The sequence below is a fragment of the Mobula birostris genome, chromosome 3, assembly GCF_030028105.1.
Source record: "Mobula birostris isolate sMobBir1 chromosome 3, sMobBir1.hap1, whole genome shotgun sequence".
In the NCBI taxonomy this organism is placed as follows: Eukaryota; Metazoa; Chordata; class Chondrichthyes; order Myliobatiformes; family Myliobatidae; genus Mobula; species Mobula birostris.
In genome coordinates this window covers 208,033,627-208,056,473 of record NC_092372.1, presented here as the reverse complement: position 1 = coordinate 208,056,473, position 22,847 = coordinate 208,033,627, and the positions used below count along the sequence as shown (strand labels likewise).

General features: G+C 40.7%; 1 protein-coding gene across 3 annotated transcripts in view; it reads left to right on the top strand.

The window, feature by feature from the left end:
* Positions 1-22,847, top strand: part of ube3c (ubiquitin protein ligase E3C) — a 152,958-nt gene that overhangs the window by 86,389 nt on the left and 43,722 nt on the right. For all 3 annotated transcript variants that reach the window (XM_072254039.1, XM_072254038.1, XM_072254040.1), the window contains exon 19: positions 13,217-13,464. In XM_072254039.1, coding sequence (XP_072110140.1) covers positions 13,217-13,464 — 248 coding nt within the window. The remainder of the gene's footprint in view (positions 1-13,216; positions 13,465-22,847) is intronic.

Sequence of the window (22,847 nt, the reverse complement as noted above, 5' to 3'; positions counted from 1 at the left end):
CAAGCAAGAAAGTTTGTGCACAGAACATCCTTCTCTGAAAGATTGCTCAACAACCAGAAATATTGACTTCCCCCTTCATAGCTGTTTTTAGTCCCATTGCAAATAACAATTCTTGAACAATGCCTTCATTTTTTATGAAGCAAATATAACCAAGAAGCAAAGATTCATTACCTGGCAAAGTTAACTCATGCAGCTGCAGAGCAAATTCTGTTGTCCAAATTATTTTGCTGAATGTCTCTTCCACATTCTCAGACATTTTGTTAATACTCCTTTGAATAGAGTTGTCACTGATTGGAATCAATTTAATTATTTGGTCTGGTGACTTATGCAAAATTGTACTCAGAACCTCCCTTACTTCTGGCAGAATCAGTTCTTCAATTTATGGGGCTTTCCAGATTTGGCAACGAGCAATGAAATGTTGTAGGAAGCACACAAACCATCACTGCGGTTGTGAAATGCTGGCAAACATGTTCTGAAGTATTTTCTGTTTCTGAAAGTTTTCATAAAGTGACTAAAAATAAGCCAAGTTCTTGTTTGCTTTATCGGAGTGTATTCTCTTCAAATGTTCAAGGAGCATGGATAGTTTAATTTCTCATTTGAAAAAAAAAATTGTCACACAATGGACACATTGGCTGCTGTTGGTTGCTTGGTGCTGGTATAGATCCATATATGCCTGAAGGTACATAAAGTGGGGCAGTGATATCTCAGTAGGGCTGTGGGCTAGAGAAATATGGTCAAAACCATTCAAAAGGGCAAATTCTGCACTTTACCCCATTGAACGCCATACCCTAATTTGCAGGAATTGTGTTACTGCATTATTAGAGTATGGAAATCATACTAGTTAACACTACTACAGTAGTGAACAGCAGTAGTGTACGGTCTTGGCCCAGAAATAACATGATTTCTTCAGTCCAGATTTCTCATATACCAAATGCATATATATATATATATGCATCATATATTAAATACCAAATGCAGAAGTGTCATGTGCTTTTCAACAACTATAATGAGCTTAAAGCAAAGTCTAAGAGAGCAGTAGGGCTACTAGATATGAGTTGATTACATGATTATTGTAATCAGTTATGAGACACTGAGGATCAAATGCTATAATATGTAAATAATTTATTAAATTAAGCCTGTAATTCCTCAGCTGCCCCCTTTGCTACCAAGCACACCCCTCTCACTGCCCCCTTTATCTTCATTGCTCCCTTAGAAACTCCCATGCCCCCCCCCCCCAGGGGGATGGTATCAGCCACTTTGGAAACCACTGGCCTAAATGAACTAGTGGTTTTACAATCTCCTGAAGGATTTAGTAAATTTGACTCTGAGGAATGCAGGTGTGATACCTTGAAGTGGGTGAATTTCGGCCATTGTCACCGGATGCAAGGGCGAAAGAGACGGCTGGGGCAGACTTGAAACCAGATTATACTTTATTGTCGCCAAACAATTGATACTGGAATGTACAATCATCACAGCGATATTTGATTCTGCGCTTCCCGCTCCCTGGATTACAAATCGATAGTAAATATTAAAAATTTAAATTATAAGTCATAAATAGAAAATAGAAAAATGGAAAGTAAGGTAGTGCAAAAAAACTGAGAGGCAGGTCTGGATATTTGGAGGGTACGGTCCAGATTCGGGTCAGGATTCGTTCAGCAGTCTTATCACAGTTGGAAAGAAGCCAAATCTGGCCATATGAGTCTTCAAGCTCCTGAGCCTTCTCCCAGAGGAAAGAGGGACAAAAAGTGTGTTGGCTGGGTGGGTCGTGTCATTGAGACCTGAGAGCGGAAAACAAACTGGTGTTCAGCCCTATTACTCCATACTGGCCAAGGTCCCCCACTTGAGCCTGTCCTGTCTGCCAGCATTTGATACATTTCCTTTTCTTCTCACTGCTACCATCAGGTGGGCAGTGCAGGAGTCTTGGGTCCCATTCTACCAGATGAGGGAGCAGCTGTTACCCTGTAGCCGTTCCTGGACCGGCTTCACTCGTCTCAGCACTGAACTGACTTCGCAGCCTTCAGGGAGTCAGTTCTGGGGACTCTGCCACTCACACTTTCAGTACTATTTATTTACTTCTTTTATTTGCATGATCTGTTGTCTGTTGCACACATTGGATGTTTGTCAGATTTTGTCATGTTTGGTTTTTCGTGAATTCTATTGTATTTCTGTTTTCCTGTGAGTGTCTGCAAGAAAGTGAATCTCAAGGCAGTGTATGATATACTTTGATAGTAAATGTACTTTGAACTTTGCTGTTATATATGGTGTGGGGTATTAAAATCTTAACTGAAAGTCAGATGAAAATTTGTATTTCCACACAATACATAAAAAAAACCACAATACAGAAAAAATAATAAACCTGATTCTGATAAAGTATAGAATTGTCTTAGTAATCATTTTAGCAAGGTATAACCATCTTATTCTTCATAAAAGATATAATTGCCTAAAATTTTCAGTCAGTATTAAAACAATGGTACTTACGGCTGAATTTGAAGAAATGTTCCCCCAAACATTTAGAAATCTGTTTTGAGAATTTTCCTATTTCAGTGGCATCTGATGTGATAAAATAGCAAACCCTTAACAAAAAAAAATTTTTTATCAAGCCAGATAGTTTGCTAATTGGTAATTATAGTCCATATGTTGTTTTAAAACTCAAGCCTAGAGTGATAAAACTCAATATTTTCAGGGTATTTTGAAGAGTAATCTCTTAGGTTAATAATAGAAGAGCAACTAATTTGCAATAAAGTTTCAGGAGAAAAATTCATTTATCTCCAGCGTTAAACCTTCAAAATGCTTTATTGGAAAATGGCAGGTGGAATTTATTGCGGGCACGTGTGAGGCTTGGGAGAACAAACCAGTGTAGGACTTGTACAGTGAACAGTGGAGCAATGAGGGGGCAGTAGAACAAAGGGATCTGAGGGGGATCTTACTCACTTTGAAGGTGGTACGAGTGTGGAATGAGTTCTCAACAGAAGTGGTTGATGTGGGTTTGATTGGAACGTTGAAGGGAAGTTTGGACAAGTACATGGATGGGAAGGTATGGAGGGCTGTGGTGGGATTAGGTAGAATAAGTTTGGTTTAGACTAGATGGACCAAAGGGTCTATTTCTGTTGTAGCACTCTTGACTTTACTGGCCTCCTTGCTTTTAATTCCATTGATTTGATTAGAATTGAATGATATGAGATGAATGTAATCTACACCCACTATTTTTAAATGTATTTAGTCCTAATATCTTGTTTAATTTTTTATTAGTCTTGTAAATGTGATAAATTTGACATTTTAGCATTGGCTGAGAGGAAGTTTTTGTGTTTAAAGTATGACAGAGTAAAGTTTAAAAAAGCTCAAATGCATATAATGCTAAAATAGTCCCATTTTAATGGGAAAGATGTGATTTTGTTTAAATGCTGCTTGCATTTATTTTCTCCTAGTCTGTTTCTGGTGACTTGCAGTTTGTGTGTGCTGTTTAATTCTGTGTCAAAGTGCACCTACTGAACAGCACAAGAATATCAGCCTGGACTGAAGCCACTGGGGCTTTGTGTGACTAATCCAATTAATCCCACTCGCTTGTCATTTCACAAACGAGAAGATCTGCAGGTGCTAGAAATCCAAGCAACACACACAAAATGTTGGAGGAACTCAGCAGTCCAGGCAGCATCTATGGAAAAGAGTACGGTCGACATTTCGGGCTGAGACCCTTCATCAGGATTGGAGAAAAAAGGATGAGGAGTCAGAGTAAGGGGGGGGGGGAGGAGAGAGAGAAACACAAGGAGATGGGTGAAACTGGGAGGAGGAGAGAAGTGAAGTAAAGAGCTGGAAAGTTGATTGGTGAAAGAGATACAGGACTGGAGAAGGGGGAACCGGATAGGAATGGACAGAAGGCCATGGAAGAAAATAAATGGCGACGAGCACCAGAGGGAGATGATGGACAGGTAAGGAGATAAAGTGAGAGAGGGGAATAGGGAAGGGGAATGTTGAGGGGTGGTGAATGGTGAGAGGTGGCATTACCGGAAGTTCAAGAAATCAATGTTCATGCAATCAGGTTAGAGGCTACCTAGTCAGAATATAAGGTGTTGTTGCTCCAACCTGAATGTGACCTCATCGCAACAGTAGAGAAGGCCATGGACTGACATATTGAAGTGGGAAGTGAAATTAAAATGGGTGGGCACTGAGAGATCCTGATATTTCATGCAGACGGAGTGTAGGTGCTTGGCAAAATGTTCTTCCAATCTACGTTGGGGTCTCACTGATATACAGGAGGCCACTCAGGGAGCACTGGATATAGTAGATGATTAGATTATGAGGACACTCAGTCCTCGTTTATTGTCATTAAAAAATGATGCAATGTTCCTCCAGAATGATATCACAAGAAACACAGGACAAACCAAGACTAAAACTAACAAAACCACATAATTATAACATATAGTTACAACAGGGCAGAGCAATACCGTAATTTGGTAAAGAGCAGACCATGGGCACGGTTAAAAAAAAAGACTCAAAGTCCCGATACACCCATCTTCTCACGCAGACGGTAGAAGGGAGAAACCCTCCCTGCCACGAACCTCCAAGCGCCGCAAACTTGCCGATGCAGCACCATTGGAAGCACCCGACCGTAGCCGACTCTGAGTCCGACCGAAAACTTCGAGCCTCTGATACCGAGTACCATCCTCTGCCGAGCGCTTCGACCCGCCCCGGCCACTGATTGGGACCTTCCCCTCCAGAGATTCTGGATCACACAGTAGCAGCAGCAGCGAAGCAGGCATTTCAGAAGTTTCACCAGATGTTCCTCCGTGCTGTCACGTCTGTCTCCATCAAATCAGGATTGTGCACGGCACCCTACTTGACAGATAACAGACATCACCACCAGAGTGGCCACTGTGATCTGCGTCGCACTGCCATCTTCTCCTCCCGCCCCAATAAACTCACAGGTGAAGAGTCGCATCACCTGAAAGGACTGTTTGGGACCATGAATGGTAGCGATGGAGGAGGAGTAGGGGCAGGTGTAGCACTTGTTCTGCTTGCAAAGGTAAGTGCCAGGAGAGAAATCAGTAGGGAGAGATGAATAGACAAGGAAGTCACATTGGGAGTGACCCCTGCTGAAAGCAGAAAGTAGGGGACAAGATGTGTTTGGTGGTGGGATCCTGTTGAGGATGATGTAAGTTATGGAGAATTATGTGCTGGACATGGAGGCTTGGGGGGTGGGAGTGGTTGTTGTTTCGAATAGCCGGTGTTTTTCTCTTCAGACTATTAATTTGTTTTTGTCAAGCCACTCCTCCAGTTGAAAAGTTGGCTTGATTCATGGTGAAGTGTAGCCTGGGGGAGGCAGACACAAGTCTGTCTGTTCGGGAACCTGGGTTGGATCAATCTTTGGCATCTTGTCCACAGCTGTTCCAATATGTGTGGCCCTGAGTTGGTGTTGCCTGATGGAGTCCTTAAAGCACACAAGCTTTCACACAATGCCACTGTGTTGATCCAGGTCATTGGGGGGGGGGGGGTGGTAGATGAGGATAAGGGGGGACCCTATCCCTGGTGGGGTGGCGGGAGGATGGGGTTAGGGCAGATGTGTGCAGATGGAAGTGATATGGTTGAGGGCAACATTGTCCTTTCACTGTGATACTGTATAAATATGGTAAAGGAAAGTATTTGGAGCTTCCCAGTGAATGCAATGGCTGAATTTGCCTTTACTGCTGAAGTTACTATCACTTGCACTCTTGTAGAGTAGTAAAAGGTCATTACAAAGACTGAAAATTTTACTGTCAGAACTGCTAAATCTGGACCACTAGAATATACCAATCAGAATTTTTAGAATTAAAAGCAATCACTACCCTTGTCAATGCATTCTTACTATGCAAACACACTCTGGGCAACAAGATTTTGTACCGACCTACTCCAAGATTATTCCTCCCACATAGCCCTCTATTTTTCTTTCATTTGTGTGCCTATCTAAGAATCTTTTAAATGTCCTTAATGTATTTGTCCTTACTATCATTTCTGGCTGTGCATTCCACACGCTTAGCACTCTGTGTGTACTTAAAAAAAACGCAGCTACCTCTGACAACCGCACACGCCCCCCCATACTTCCCTCCAAACACCTTAAAGTTATGCCCTTGCATTAACCATTGCCATGCTGGTCTCCAATTATCTTATACACTTCTTTCAAGTCATTTTTAGTTCTTTTGCCAATAGCTTTCATTCTGTGTATCTAATTGTTGACTCTTTCACCCATGTCAATGTTTTTTTTTCTTTTGTTGATATCTGTCATAATTTAAATACCTCTGTTGTACCTTCTGGCATCATTCTCTGTTCCAGAAGGTACAGTCTTAATTGCTTTATTCTCATGTAACTGAAGTCTTCCATCGCTGGAATCTTTGGCACCCTATTTAAAGGCTCAAGCCTTTCCTAACGTATATGCTCTAAACTGAGCAAAATGTTCCAGTTGTGGCCAAACCAGCATTCTGGAAAGTTCATTGATTGCTCTTGTGCTTCATTATCTGTGAAGTCCAGGATGGCATTGTATTTTTTTGGTTAAAACCACTTTCTCAGCCTGCCATAATATTTTTAATTATCTTCATACATACACCTTCAGAGCTGTTCTCTTATTTTTTATGGAATTACACTCTTGTCTATATTGCTTTTCTTCTACCAAGTTGTAATCTATCTATATTCCTCTAGTTTAAAGAACGAAGGGTGATCTTATTCAATGTTATAAGATCATAAGGGGGCTTGACCAGGTAGATGTTGAGATGTTGTCACTCATGAGAAAGTCATAAACAAGGGATCATTGCAATTCACAGTGCCTCCAAATTCTACAAAGTTTGTATATCATTAGCAAATTTGAAACTTGTGCATAATGAATATTAGTAACAATTATTAATCTACATGAAGAAAAGCAGCAGGTTTATTACTTACCAATTATAAATGTAGTAGAGGTAATAAAATTCCATGTTATTACCTCTGTTACATATATGATTGGTAAAGTCTTGCAAGTTACTTTGTAACTTTTCCCTTATTACTTTATGCCTCAGGCATTTTCTTGCTTTTCCAACTCTTTGACACCTACATTAGGGCCCCAGTGCATCAAGTTCACGATCCAGGCTGTGTACGATGTCTTTGACTAGTCCAATGACCCTTTTTGCTTGGGGAAAAGGTGAGGCACCATTATGTTCTCTCTGCCCTGGCAGAGGGACCCTGGAACATATCCTCAGCAGCTGCCCAAAAGCCCCGGGAGAAGGCCGCTACCGCTGGTGCCATAATCAGGTACAGAAGACAGTGGCAGGAAGCATCTCCTCAGCCATTAACAGCAATAGGCACCTCCACCAACACAGAAAGCCCATTGCCTTTGTCAAAGCTGGAGATCAACAATAGCCTCAGCCCAGATCACCAGAAGGTTTGCTCGCCATGGCATCTGGCAACTGGAAGTTGATCTTGGCAAGCAATTAAAGTTTCCTGGCTTCATCACATCATCATCATCCCCGAGATGTGACATGGTCATTCTGTCCAAAATCGTGAAACAGGTGGTCATGGTATAACTGACAGTTCCTTGGGAAAACTGGATTGAGGAGACGTTTGAGCATAAGAAAGCCAGATATCAGGAGCTGGTAGAGAAGTGACAGAGATGGGAGGAGGGCATGATGCAAGCCTTTTGAGGTGGAGTGTAGAGGTTTTGTTGGCTACGCGCTGTGTAGAACCTACTCTCTCCTTGGCATTATGGCGGCTGCAAAGAAGAGGGCCATCAGGACTGTCATAGAGGCTGCTGAGTGATGGCTGTAGATCAAGAGCTGTGACCTGTGGACCAATGCTGCTGGGATATAAGACAGGGCTTGATCAGCCCTTGCTGGGTTGCCTGGACAGAGTGTCTGATGTTGAAAGACCCGAAACACCCTATGACATCAAGTTACATCCCTGATGACTTGTCCCAGTCATCCTGGGATGTATCTCAGCATTGTCAATGCAACCATTCCCCAGAAATTGTCTTGGCCTAATGATCTGAAATGCTCCTTGCCCTCGATCTCCCTTCCTTTCTGAAACCTGCTCACAATTGCCCATTGGCCAAACCTTGATCACATCCTTTGGGTTCTACTTACTATTTTATGCATATCTTTGGAAATGGTTTGACATATTGCTAAAGGTCCTTCTTAAAAATAAATTCCTGTGCATGGAATTTGTATCTTCTGCTTCCACTTGTCGGCAAATCCCGAATTAGGTCGTAAACATGAGCATTAATTAACTGAATTAGGAATTGAAGCGAAACAACTCAATGAGTGTTTGATATCATTGGAACAACTAATCTGGATGTGCTTGAACTTCACAAACAGAAGAAGTGTAAGGATATATTGATGCAGTGAGAGGAATTAGGATCAGATAAAGATTAGTGTTTACATCCACACAGATATTTTGGGGCATATCACCTTTCTATAACTTCGAGGGGAGACAGAAAGTTGGCGATGCCATTTGACCTTTTCTGGATCTTACATTGAAAATACTACCACGAAACAAAATAACAGGGGGCTTCTGGTGAAGCTGGATTCTGCTCTTGCAAGATATATGATATAATCACACTGTTAATAGAGCACTTAAGTTTAGTGCATTTTGCTACTTGTCATTACAACTGTGGCTCTCATATTTGGAGAGCTAGAGCTAGTAATTCAAGTTTTCCAACAATACACCGTGGAATTATTAGTGGATATATGTTACAAGATCTATGATTTGTGGCAAATGATTTCTTTTTTATTACCTGGATTTATTCAGAAAGCGGCATATTCATAGCCTTTGGGACCTTTTTAAGTAAAATTCTACTTTAGAAGCAAATCAAGGATTGTATGTTAAATGGAAATTAATATGGTATGTCAAGGAAACTGCTGGAAAATAAGTAATCCTAAAGGAAATCTGTAGGGAAAAGAATGTGATTTAAGTAAAAACGAAATTACCTCCATTCACCATTTTTAAGAGAATAAAACCAGCAACAAGAAAAGATTCTTAACCTTTAAAGATTCAATTCTGGATAAATGATGTGGATTATTTTTTGATCAATGGTTTGGAAATTCAGTCAGATTTGTATGCAGTAGAGATTTTTTTAAAACATGTTGACAATGAATGTGAATATGTCTAAAGATGGATATATCTTTCTCTACAGATGCTGTGTGACTTGTTGTGTTTCCAGAATTTTCTGTATTTGTTTTGGATTTCCAGCACCTGTAGTTTTATAATGTTCAATTGCAGGAATGTGGAGATAGGTGTCATCCTCCAAGTTTCAAGATGAATTTACCAAAAAAAGACAATTTAGTCATCTATCCTGGGGAAGAGGATTATTATGTGACAAATTTTATTCCCCTTCTTTTAAAAACCAGCTAACTTTCAAAAATCAAATTATATACTTTGAAAGAGCCTTTCACAAATGTTTTGAATAAGTAACAGCTGATTTCAGGTATTTACTGTTGTAAATGTGATCATTGTGTTAAAGTGACCAGAAAGTCGGGACATGGGATCCAGGGGAAGTTGACTGTAGATACAGAACTGGCTTGCCCATAGAAGCATGGAGGGTTGTTGTAGGGATGTTGACAGGATGCAGAACTGGCTGAGAATTGGCAAAATGGAGTTCAACATGGAAAGTGTGAAGTGCCTCATTTTGTAAGATCATATTTGAAGGCAGAATACAGGATTCTTGGCATTGTGGAGGAACAGAGATCTTGGTGTCCATGCCCATACATTCCTCCAAAGTTGCCACACAAGTTGTTAGGGTTGTTGTGAAGGTGATGGTGTGTTGGCCTTAATTAGTTGGGGGATTGAGTTCAAGATCCGTGAAGTATTGTGAACAAAGCGGATGAGCTTAGAGCGTGGATTAGTACTTGGAGCTATGATGTGGTGGCCATTACAGAGACTTGGGTGGCTCAGGAACAGGCATGGTTACTTCAAGTGCTGGGTTTTAGATGTTTCAGAAAGGACAGGGAGGGAGGCAAAAGAGGTGGGGGTGTGGCACTGTTGATCAGAGATAGTGTCACGGCTGCAGAAAAGGTGGACGTCATGGAAGGATCCTCTACGGAGTCTCTGTGGGTGGAGTTTAGGAACAGGAAGGGGTCAATAACTTTACTGGGTGTTTTTTATAGGCCGCCCAATAGTAACAGGGATATCGAGGAGCAGGTAGGGAAATAGATCCTGCAGAAGTAATAATAAGAGTTGTCGTGATGGGAGATTTTAATTTCCCAAATATCGATTGGCATCTCCCTAGGGCAAGGGGTGTAGATAGGGTGGAGTTTGTTAGGTGTGTTCAGGAAGGTTTCTTGACACAATATGTAGATAAGCCTACAAGAGGAGAGACTGTACTTGGTCTGGTATTAGGAAATGAACCTGGTCAGGTGTCAGATCTCTCAGTGGGAGAGCATTTTGGAGATAATGATCATAATTTTATCTCCTTTATTATAGCATTGGAGAGAGCTAGGAACAGTCAAGTTAGAAAAGCATTTAATCGGAATAAGGGGAATTATGAGGCTATCAGGCAGAAAATTGGAAGCTTAAATTGGGAACAGATGTTCTCAGGGAAAAGTGCAGAAGAAATGTGGCAAATGTTTGGAGTTTTGCATAGGTACCTTCCAATGAGACAGGGAAGTTATGGTAGGGTACAGGAACTGTGGTGTACAAAGGCTGTAATAAATCTAGTCAAGAAAAGAAAAGCTTACAAAAGGTTCTGAGAGTTGGGTAATGTTAGAGATCTAGAAGATTATAAGGCTAACAGGAAGGAGCTTAAAAAGGAAATTGGGAGAGCTGGAAGGGGCCATGAGAAAGCCTTGGCGGGCAGGATTAAGGAAGACCCCAAGACATTCTATAAGTATGTGAAGAGCAAGAGGATGAGACGTGAAAGAATAGGACCTATCAAGTGTGACAGTGGGAAAGTGTGTATGGAACCGGAGGAAATAGCAGAGGTACTTAATGAATACTTCACTTCAGTATTCACTATGGAAAAGGATCTTGGTGATTGTAGTGCTGACTTGCAGCAGACTGAAAAGCTTGAGCATGTAGATATTAAGAAAGAGGATGTGCTGGAGCTTTTGGAAAGCATCAAATTGGATAAGTCGCCGGGATCGGATGAGATGTACCCCAGGCTACTGGAGGGAGGAGATTGCTGAGCCTCTGGCAATGATCTTTGAATCATCAAGGGGGACAGGAGAGGTTCCGGAGGATTGGAGGGTTGTAGATGTTGTTCCTTTATTCAAGAAAGGGAGTAAAGATAGCCCAGGAAATTATAGACCAGTGAGTCTTACTTCAGTGGTTGGTAAGTTGATGGAGAAGATCCTGAGAGGCAGGATTTATGAACATTTGGAGAGGTATAATAAGATTAGGAATAGTCAGCATGGCTTTGTCAAGGGCAAGTCGTGCCTTACGAGCCCGATTGAATTTTTTGAGGATGTGACTGAACACATTGATGAAGGAAGAGCAGTAGATGTAGTGTATATGGATTTCAGCAAGGCATTTGATAAGGTACCCCAGCGAAGGCTTATTGAGAAAGTAAGGAGGCATGGGATCCAAGGGGACATTGCTTTGCAGATCCACAGAAGGCAAAGACTGGTTGTAGACGGGTCATATTCTGCATGGAGGTTGGTGACCAGTGGTGTGCCTCAGGGATCTGTTCTGGGACCCTTACTCTTTGTGATTTTTGTAAATGACCTGGATGAGGAATTGGAGGGTTGGGTTAATAAGTTTGCTGAGGACACAAAGGTTGGGGGTGTTGTGCGTCGTGTGGAGGGCTGTCAGAGGTTACAGCGGGACATTGATAGGATCCAAAACTGGGCTGAGAAGTGGCAGATGGAGTTCAACCCAGATAAGTGTGAAGTGGTTCATTTTGGTAGGTCAAATATGATGGCAGAATATAGTATTAATGGTAAGGCTCTTGGCAGTGTGGAGGATCAGAGGGATTTTGGGGTCTGAGTCCGTAGGACGCTCAAAGCAGCTGCGCAGGTTGACTCTATGGTTAAGAAGGCGTATGGTGTATTGGCCTTTATTAATCATGGAATTGAATTTAGGAGCCGAGAAGTAATGTTGCAGCTATATAGGACCCTGGTTAGACCCCATTTGGAGTACTGTGCTCAGTTCTGGTCGCCTTACTACAGGAAGGATGTGGAAGCCATAGAAAGGATTCACAAGGATGTTGCCTGGATTGGGGAGCATGCATTATGAGAATAGTTTGAGTGAACTCAGTCTTTTCTCCTTGGAGCGACGGAGATGAGAGGTGACCTGATAGAGGTGTATAAGATGATGAGAGGCATTGATCATGTGGATAGTCACATGCTTTATCCCAGGGCCGAAATAGTTGCCACATGAGGACACAGGTTTAAGGTGCTGGGGAGTAGGTACAGAGGAGATGTCCAGGGTAAGTTTTTACGCAGAGAGTGGTGAGTGCGTGGAATGGGCTGCCGGCAACGGTGGTGGAGTTGGATATGATAGGGTCTTTTAAGGGATTCCTGGTAGGTACATGACCTTAGAAAAATTGAGGGCTATGGGTAAGCCTGGTAATTTCTAAGGTAGGGACATGTTCAGCACAACTTTGTGGGCCGAAGGGCCTGTATTGTGCTGTAGGTTTTCTATGTTTGTATAATGTTGCAACTCTATAAAACCCTGGTTAGACGACACATGGAATATTGCATTCAGTTCTGATCGGAAAGATGTGGAAGCTTTAGAACAGGTGTAGAGGAGATTTACCAGGATGCTGTCTGGACTCGAGGGCATGTTTTATGATGATTGGTTGAGCAAGCTAGGGCTTTTCTCTTGAGCAAAGAAAGATGAGAGGTAACTTGATAGAGATGTACAAGATGATAAGAGGTATAGATGGAGTGAATAGTCAAAGACCTTTTTCCCAGGACTGAAATGGCAAATACAAGACATAAATTTAGGGTGATTGGAGGAAAATTTTGGGCAGGTGTCAGAGTTCTTTTCACAGAGAGTGGTATGTGTGTGTGGTGCTCTATCAGGTGTGAGAGTAGGGGCAGATACCTCGGGGCATTTAAGAAACTCAGACAAATGGATGACGGAAAAATGCCGTGTTATGTAGGAGGAAAGGGGCCAGATTGATCTTAGTGTAGGTTAAAAGGTTGGCACAACATTGTGGGCCAAAGGGCTTGTACTGAGCTGTAATATTCAATGTTCAGTGTATTTACTACTTCAGCAAAGGAGTATGCATTATGTTGTAAACAAAAAAAAAAGTTAAAAGTTCATTCTCTGTTCCCTTTTCCAGAATCTGACTTGAGAAAAAGAATACGTGTTCACTTACTAAATGCACATGGTTTAGATGAAGCTGGAATTGATGGTGGAGGAATATTCAGAGAGTTCCTTAACGAGCTGCTGAAGACGGGCTTTAATCCAAACCAGGGATTTTTCAAAACAACGAATGAAGGACTTCTCTATCCAAATCCTGCAGCGAAAATGCTGGTTGGGGACCACTATACCAGACATTATTATTTCCTTGGAAGAATGTTGGGAAAGGTGAGAATTTAATTCATAAGGTACCAAGAGTGCATCAGAGTGTTTCATGGGAAAGCAGCTGGATGAAGGTAATGAGACCACCTTTTCCTTCAAACTAAATTTAAAGAAAAAGTTTGTCATGTATTACATTTGGAGTCCATGCAATTGATGGGATTATTTTAGAAAGTACCAATATAAGCAGCAAGATCTAATTTTTTTTCAAAGTCTGAAGATATTCAAAGCATCAAGGAAGAATGGTTTTGTCAGTTCATAAAGAAATGATAGATGTTCTAATGATCAAAATATAATATTGAGATTGATAGGTTCTTGATTGGTACAAGCTGGCAGATTAGTTGAGCTGAATAGCCTTTTTCTGCTCCTACATATTATGGTTTTATAATTTTCTTGCAATTTGTTGTCCATCAAGCAGTAGATAATGTGCTCCCTTAGAATTAGCAATGAGCAGCAGCAACAGGTTTTCCCAATCAAGATTTAGTGCCTCTGTGCATGTGAGCAATTTACCGTTAGCTGGCTTTTTCTCCCCCTTTCTGCATGAGCACAACCACCTAATTTTAACAGACTGGCAAATGCTATTTATCTGTCACTATCCTGATTGACTCAATCCATTAATGAACCAAATGCAAACGAACAGGTCCTCAAATCAACTGTGTTAATTAGGTAATGCAGTTGTGACAGATGCTTATCTTTGGTATTACTCAGATTGACCTGTTTGTCATCTGTTAAACCTGGGTTTGTTATTTGGGGAGGGAGGCAGTTGCCCAATGGCACTTCAGAAAGTATTGGTTTATTATTGTCTTGTGTATCAAGATACAGTGAAAAGTGTGCTTTGCATATTGTTTATACAGATCAAATGATTACACGCTGCATTGACTTATTCTGCAATAACAATGCAGAATAGTCTAAAAAGCTGAAAAAAGAGTGCAGTGCAACACACACAAAATGCTGGAGAAACTCAGCAGATCAGGCAGCATCTATGGAAATGAATAAATAGTTGACACCTCAGGCTGAGACTGTTCTTCAGAACTGGAAAGGAAGGGGGAAAGATGCCAGAATAAAAAGGTGGAGGGAGGGGAAGGGGGATAGAAGGTGATAGGTAAAGCCAGATATGTAGGGAAGGATAAAGGGCTGGAGAGGAAAGTATCTGATAGGAGAGGAGAGTGGACCATAGAAAAAAGGGAAGGGGGACCCAGGGGGAGGTGATAGGCAGGTGAGAAGAGGTAAGAGGCCAGAGTGGGGAATAAAAGATAGGCGGAGGGGGAGGGAAATTTTTTTTTAACTGGAAGGAGAAATTGATGTTCATGCCTTCAGGTTGGAGGGTACCCAGACAGAGAATATAAGGTGTTGCTCCTGCACCCTGAGGGTGGTCTTATCGTGGCACATGTCAGAATGGGAATAGGAATCAGGATTAAAATGTTTGTCCATCGGGAAGTTCTGCTTTTGGCAGATGGAGCAGAGGTGCTCAATGAAGTGGTTCCTCAGTTTATGAGAAGTGCAGGTAGGTAGGCCTTCAGTTGTTTGGATAGACCGTGGATGTTTCGTCCTAATAGCTGTCTACTCAAGCCAGGGCAGTATGATATGGAGAGCAAGCTGTTGCCCATGCAGCAGGCTTCCCCTCTGTACACTGCTGATGAATCCAAAGGGATGGCAGAGACCGATACAATTACCTGCAATGCAGGTAAAGTGCAGAGATCATTGCAAGGTATACAGTGTGAGGCCAAAAGTACATCTTATCTTGCAATAAGATAAGTTCAAGAGTCTGATAGTAGTGGGATAGAAGATGTCCATGAGCCTGGTAAGACATGTTTTCAGGTTTTTGTATCTTGTGCTGTTGGGAGAAGGGAGAAGAGAGAATGTCTGATGTGGGTGGGTTGTTTGAACAAGTTGATTAAGTTGGCTGCTTTACTGAGACAGAGGTTTAGACAGAGTCCATACAGGGGAAGCTGGTTCCCGTGATGTGCTGAGCTGCGTCCACAACTCTCTGCACTTTCTTGCGGCTATATGCAGAGCAGTTGCCATACCAACTTTTTATGCATCCAGATATATGCTTTCTATGGTGCGTTGATAAAAATTAGTAAAGTTGACAGGGACATGCCAAATTTCTTTAGCTTCCTCAGGCAGTAGAGGTATTCATGAGCTTTCTTAGGTGTGACATCAATGTGGTTGCAACTTAACTTGAAGCTCTCAAACATCTCATCTTCAACACAATTGATGTAGACAGGAGCATGTGCACTGTCTAAGTTTTTGAAGTCAATGACCAGCCTTTTCTGTTGACATGGATGGAAAGGTCATTGTCATGACAGCATATCACTAAGCTCTCTATCTCCTTCATATAACTCATTGTTATTTAAGATGCGGTAGTTTCATTTACAAACTTATAGATGGACTTGGAGCAGAATCTGGCCACACAGTCATGAGTGTACTATGCAACTGCATCAAAGCTCCAGCAACTGAATTCATGTCTGACATCTAATGCTATCTGTGTAGTTTGACATGTTCTCTCTGACTGTTTGGATTTCTCAATTGCTTGCTTCATTTACAAAGGACATACTGGCTATTGGCTTTATTTGTTTTTAATTTAGAGATGCAGCATGGTACAAATCCTACCAGACGAACATTCCCACACTGCCAAATATATCATGTCACCTATTAACCTGTACATTTTTGGAATATGGGAGGAAACCAGAGCAGCTGGAGGAACCCCACACAGTCCCGGGGAGAGTGTACAAACTCCTTGGAGGCAGCAGTGGAATTGAACCTAGTTTGTTGAATGTGTATTAGTGTTCTGCTAACTGCTTTGCTACTGTGCTTAATTGACTATTGTAAATTACCCTTATTGTAGGAGGTTCTGGGAATATCGGGGAGTGGAGAAATGGTTTTATTAGATGAAAGGATAGGTGGAAGAATGAAAGCTCAGAGCTGACAAAGCTGAATTGCTTCCTATGTCATAAGGGAAAAGCTTTCTGGCATCAATGATTAGATTTGACTGGCAACTGTCTTAAGGTCGACATAGAATGAGTTCCTTATCTTCATTCTAGTGTTTATTTCTTCCGAGGAAATGTATCATGGGGCAAATTTTTGCTTTTAGAACTCTGCTAAAAACTAATCCATTAAAGCTTTAATCTAAAGAATCTTAATGAACGCTATTTTAATGTGCCTCTGTTCTTCCTGTCTTTAGGACTTACTCACTGATCACAGGAAGGATCCATATTGAAAGTAAATGGATATTGGGTGCAGGATAAATATGGTTGCACCCTAAACTTAATGATCAGGGATCATAAATAACAGGAATGCGGGCATTTCTATACCACAACAGAATTGCAGGAAGGGAGGATAAAAACATTTGTGGCATTGAAAATAGCAATTCAGTATAAAATGGCAGTGTTTTCCTCAAATAACTAGTTATTAAATCAATGAATCTTTGCAAATATAAATGAAATACTACCTAAGATGTCATCATGCTATTAGAAATTTAAAAAAACAACCTCCATATTTTTGGTGGAGTAAATTTTTACGTTTGCATTTTTCAAGCATGCTGTTTTTTAATACCAGTATTACTTTGCAGATCACTTGAATATTTTACATAATATTTTACAGAAAATGCAAGAAGTATGTAGCAATTTGGTTGCATTTGTGGAGATGGTGTTAGCATTTTGAGTTGATGACCTTTCATCAAAAGCACAAATGGCTAATGACAAAATTATTATAGAATGTAATGGAACAAGGAAGAGACAAAAATGAAGGTAGATAAGATGAAATGAAGGTAGCTAAGCAGATTTAGAAAGTTTAATTTTGTTTAAATTTGTTTTCAAATTAAAGATCATCAAATTATATTATAATCATTCTTGCAGTTTTTTGAATCTTTTGGGGTGACATGGTAGTGAAGTGATTACAGCACCAGTGATCCAGATTCAATTCTGTTGTTGGCGAAATCAAAGAAGGTGATAAATCGGCTTGTAGGAGGGAGATTGAAAATCTGGTTCAATGGTACTACAACAACAACCTATTACCTCAATGTCAGCAAAACTAATCGCCCCGGGAGGGGGGAGAAGATGGCGGCGCGACGACAGCACGTGCGGCCACTTCGGTGATGAATACCTGTTACCTGTCAAGTAGGGGACTGAAAACAATTCTGATTTGATGGAGGCGGACGTGACAGCACAGCGGAACATCTGGAAAACTTCTGAAATGACTGCTTTGCTGCCGCTGCTACTGTGTGGTAACCGGAATCTCCGGAGCTGAAGACCCCGAAATCCTCGGCTTTGCATGTTTCAGCGGCCAGGGAGAGGTCGAAGGCACTCGGCAGAGGATGGCGCTCCGGAGGCTGAATCGGAGAGGCTGGTCGGAAGCTTGGAGTTTTCGGACGGAAGGACTTGGGGTCGGCTGCTTCCAAGGTATCGGCAAGTTGACGGTGCCTGGAGGTTTATAGCAGGGAGTTTCTCCCTTTTGCCACCTGCTATCGGGGACTCGAGAGTCGATCGACTTGGGACTTTGAGACTTTATTTTACTGTGCCTGTGGTCTGTTCTTTATCAAATTATGGTATTGCTTTGCACTGCTGTAACTATATGTTATAGTTATGTGGTTCTGTCAGTGTTAGTCTTTGGTCTGTCTTGTTTTCTGTGATATCACTCCGGAGAAGCATTGTATCATTTCTTAATGCATGTATGCATTTCTAAATGACGATAAAAGAGGAGTGAGTGTTCTCATAATCTAATCTAAAGAGATGATTATTGACTACAGCTGGTAGAAGCTTGAGGTCAATGAGCCAGTCCTCATTTTAGGGAATTGAAAGTGGAGAGGATGGGTGACTTCAAATTGGTGATACCATAACAGAGGTCTGTCCTGGGGCTAGGATGCTAGTGCTATTACAAACAAGGCACAACAGTTCCCCTCTGAGAAGTTTTGACATGTCATTTTGTTAAACTTTGACAAACTTCTATAGATGCATAGTGCATCATGGCCTGGTATGGAAACACCAATGCTCAGGAATGGAAAAATGTACAAAGAGTAGATCTACAGCCCAGTCCATCATAGTCAAAGCCCTCCCCACCATTGAGCACATTTACAAGGAGTGTTGTCTCAAGGAAGCAGACTCGGGGGTTCTGGCCAAAATGCCTCAGCTTCTGGACTCCGATTGACATTTGGGTTTTGATCATCGATGTTGACCCCTGGACTCGCAGATGATGATGGATGAGGATTTCGAACTCTAGCTTCAAACTTCGGACTTGCAGATGACAGGATCCAGAACGCCGAGTTGCCGTATTTGAAGATAGCAAATGGAATATTCCAACACATCTTGATGCCAATAAAGCTGTTTATGAGATGTTTTGGTAAAAGTGATGCAGACTGAGTTTAGTGACTTAGAAATGAATTGTTTCAAGTATTTGCTTAAGATGGGTACTGTCAATGATGAAGTTAATTATATTTTGATTGTAATTGAAAACAAGATGATTGTAAATACTGTACATTTCATGTCTGAGCAAAAATTGCCTTTTAGGAGATTATTGATTGATTACTACCTATATTTATTGGGGCATAATTAATTCAAATTTACTTAAATGCATGTGCAGTGCTTATTTAGTGTGATTCAGTGCACTAAGGTCTTTATAGCCATCCTAACAGAAGGGATTACCTCATGTTGCTGGCCACTTGTCAATTAAACTTTCCATTAAGAGATGATTCTTGATTCTGTTTGTGTGGTGATTGCATTTTGTTGGCTTTAAATCAGGCTGCTAGACAGAGCATAAATAAGCAGTCAAAATATGTGGTAATGGCATTTTGATCTGTTTCACAGTTACAGAGACCTAAAGGTCAATTTGGTTGATATTTTTTTAAAGATACAATTCACTTTACACGTAGCTTAGATTCGTAATGCTTAGTAAGCTTGTTTCAAAAATGTTGCCATCTTGTTTTTTCATGTAACCTGTAGACTTTAGCAGATATCTTTATATATTTTTAATGTACCTTCTATGATTTAGAATGTCAGAAAACATTGCATTTTATGGCTGGTCAAGGACTTTCAAAAAACCAAAAATTACATATGTTAATAACATCTGACCCAAAAATATACTGGAGATGTTCCACTGGTCAGGCAGCATCTGTGGAGATTGAAACTTGAGTTAACATTTTCAGGCTAACAGATACTCACCAGGACTTAGAAAAACTAGTTTTAAGTTGCAGAAAAAGGAGAGGGGTAGAGGGAGCAAAGGCACACATGGTGTTGACAATTGAACGGATAAAGATACAAGAGATTGTTGAAATAACACAAATTGCTATAGGAACTCAGCAGATCAGGCAGTATCAGAAGGGAAATGGACAATCAACATTCAGCTGATAGGATGGCAGAAATATATTCATTATTGCTAAACTGTCTCAAAGAGGTTTAAATGGAGAGTTGTGAATGAATATAGAAATGGGAAGGGATAAAAAAGTGCTGGAACTTGGGTACAAAACAGCATTGTTGGAAATCTAACAAGTGTGCTGAAAAGAGCTGCAGTTTGGTATCTATGGAGAAAGAAGAAACTGAATTAACTTTACAAATTGGTGAGCTTTTATCAGAACTAACTATTTATGTTATAAACTGATTACCTGAGTTGTGAATTGGGTGGAGAATTATAGTGACAGGCACTGAAAGCTTGGGGGTCACCTTGTGGCCTGTAAAGCAGGCTCCCCAAACCTACACTTACATTTTCCATTGTAAAGGAGACCATATTATGAACTTCAGTACAGTACACTTAATTGGAAGAAGTACACATGAATTCGGTGTCACCTTGAAGGACTGGAATCCTAGAGAATGAGAGGAGGGATAAAAGGGGAAGTGCCGTATCGGATGCAGATATATTGGAAGATGTTGTGAGAAAGGGAATGGGTGTTAAGGAAGATTACAGCATTAAAACAAGAATTTGCCAAAGGAAAGATCCCGTTATAATGTTGAAAGCAGTTTGATGGTGGCAGACAACAGGAATTCTGCAGATGCTGGAAGTTCAAGCAACACACATCAAAGTTGCTGGTGAACGCAGTAGGCCCGGCAGCATCTCTAGGAAGAGGTACAGTCGACGCTTCAGGTCGAGACCCTTCGTGACGAAGGGTCAACTTTGATATGTGTTGATGGTGGCAGAAATTGCTGTGAATGATCTCCTGAAATTGGAGCTAATATGATGGAAGGTAAGGACAAGGGGAACTTTTTCAATTACACTTGCTTTAATATTTTTTTTAACATGTAGGTATGCAAGTAGCACAGCTCTTACCGTACCATTCTCCAGCTCCCCGTTGCGCATCTTTATTTCCCTCCCTCTCCTGGTTCCTTCTATCCACTACCTTGACAGTTCATCGACATGCATCGTCTCCCTCCATCTGGTTCTGGTTCCATCTTTAATGGCAGAGTGATAATGAGCACGCTGCTTGCAACTTGCCCATTTCTGATCTTTTTAGTTTTAGTTTAATGTTATTCATCAAGGATGTGCTTTTGGTGTGTTTCTCCATGCCTTGACCCTACCAATATGGGAAATGTTCTTATCCAGGATGTCTTTTTGAGGCTTTGTCATAAAAAGGTTTCAATGAGATCCCCCCTCATTCTTCTGAACAGGCCCAGGGGCATCAAATGCTCCTAATACTGTACCTTAACTTTTTCATTCCCAGGAGCATTCTCAAATCTGTAGACATTCTCTGATGCTAGCACATCCTTTCTTAGATTTGGAGCCCAAAACTACTCCAAATGTGGTGCGACCAATGCCTTATAGATCCTCAGTACTGTAATGAAGTGGAAAGCATCTGCTGAAAATGCATGTTTTTTAAAACTGGAATTCAATATTCAACACCATGGCGATCCCTTTATTTACTTTGAAATCCATCCTAAAAAATGAAAATATGCTTTTGAGAGAAATTGCAAATATGTCAGCAGTACCAATCCCCCAGGGCTAGTTACTTCATAGAAATGTCTTAAAAGAAACTTGAAAGAAGTTTTACATTTTATCTAAATGATAGTATCTATTGCAAGGTAGCATGCACTCCTTTGTTTATGTGCTTAAACCAGCAATTATCCTAAATGAAGGCAAGAGTTTACAAAGCTCAGAAGAGAAGTTTCCCAGCTTCTCTTATCTGTCATAAAGTGGGTATAAACAGAAACCCCACATAGCCAATATAGGGATTATCGTATGATGTAACATAGTTTTCACAATGGATTGGCACTAAATTACAATTTATATTATTGATTTGTTTCTTAAAAATATAAAATTTTGTAGCTATCAAGGTTAAAAGCATTTACATGTATTGATGTAAGAACTCATAATGGAAATCAAATGTCCAAACTATGAAAGGCTAAATATGGAAATGAGTGGGTGCAAGCAATATATCAAGGACCTTTTACTGAAGACATAATTTATAAATTTCTTACAAATTTGGAACTCATTTAATCTTCTCCCAGAACAGCAATATATCTTATTTATTATGGAATCCTAGTCTTATTTCTCAAGTATGCAGTTTTATCCTATTTGGGGGCCGCTAAGAGTTTTGTTCATAGAAATTACTGTTTGAGAGAAACTCCTTCGATTGAGGCCATCTTCAAAAGGTGGTGCCTCAGGAAAGTGGCATCCAACATCATGCTATTATTACTTCAATGAGGGAGGGGGTGTCGGAGCCTGAAGAAGCACACTCAGTGTTTTACGGAACAGTTTCTCCACCACCATCAGATTTCTGAATGACCTATGAACAGTACCTCACTATTCCTTTTTTGCACTATTTGTTTTATTTCTTATTGTAACACAGTTTTTTTTGTTGTAAACTTTGCTGCTGCAGAACAACAAAAAGAAAACCATAGCTTATGAGCCTCAGTTTTTTAATGTTGCTGCTGCTATATTCAAGAGAGGTAGTCACAACAATGAATAAGGAAAACATTTCAAAACCTTTTGTGTAATATTTTTGTTCTGGAGGAATTTTCACGACATAGGCAGTGATTTTAAACCTAATTCTGTTTCTGAATTCAGCAATTCAACAATGCGATAATGATTTGAAAATTAAGTTCCAATTCTGAAAGAAAGAAATTTGGGCAGGTACTTGGAACACTTCTGACTGGGAAATCTGCCTTCTGTTAGGTAGCCTGAGCTTCAGTGACTCAATCGATATGATTACCCAGTAGTAGCGTCTGAGGCAGTATATGGAAACACTTCCTGGCTGCATGAGTGCAAAAAATTTATGTAAACTGTCTTATTTCCAGCAAACACCACAACTTCCTGCTGTATTTAAAATACATCTCTTTATAAGCATGCAACGGAAGAATTTTTTAAAACCTGATTGTCTCAGCACTATAGTTGCTGAGTGCATTGATGAGAAGCAGCTTGTATAGATCATGCAGCTCTAACTGGTAATCTTGTGGTGCAATAACATCACT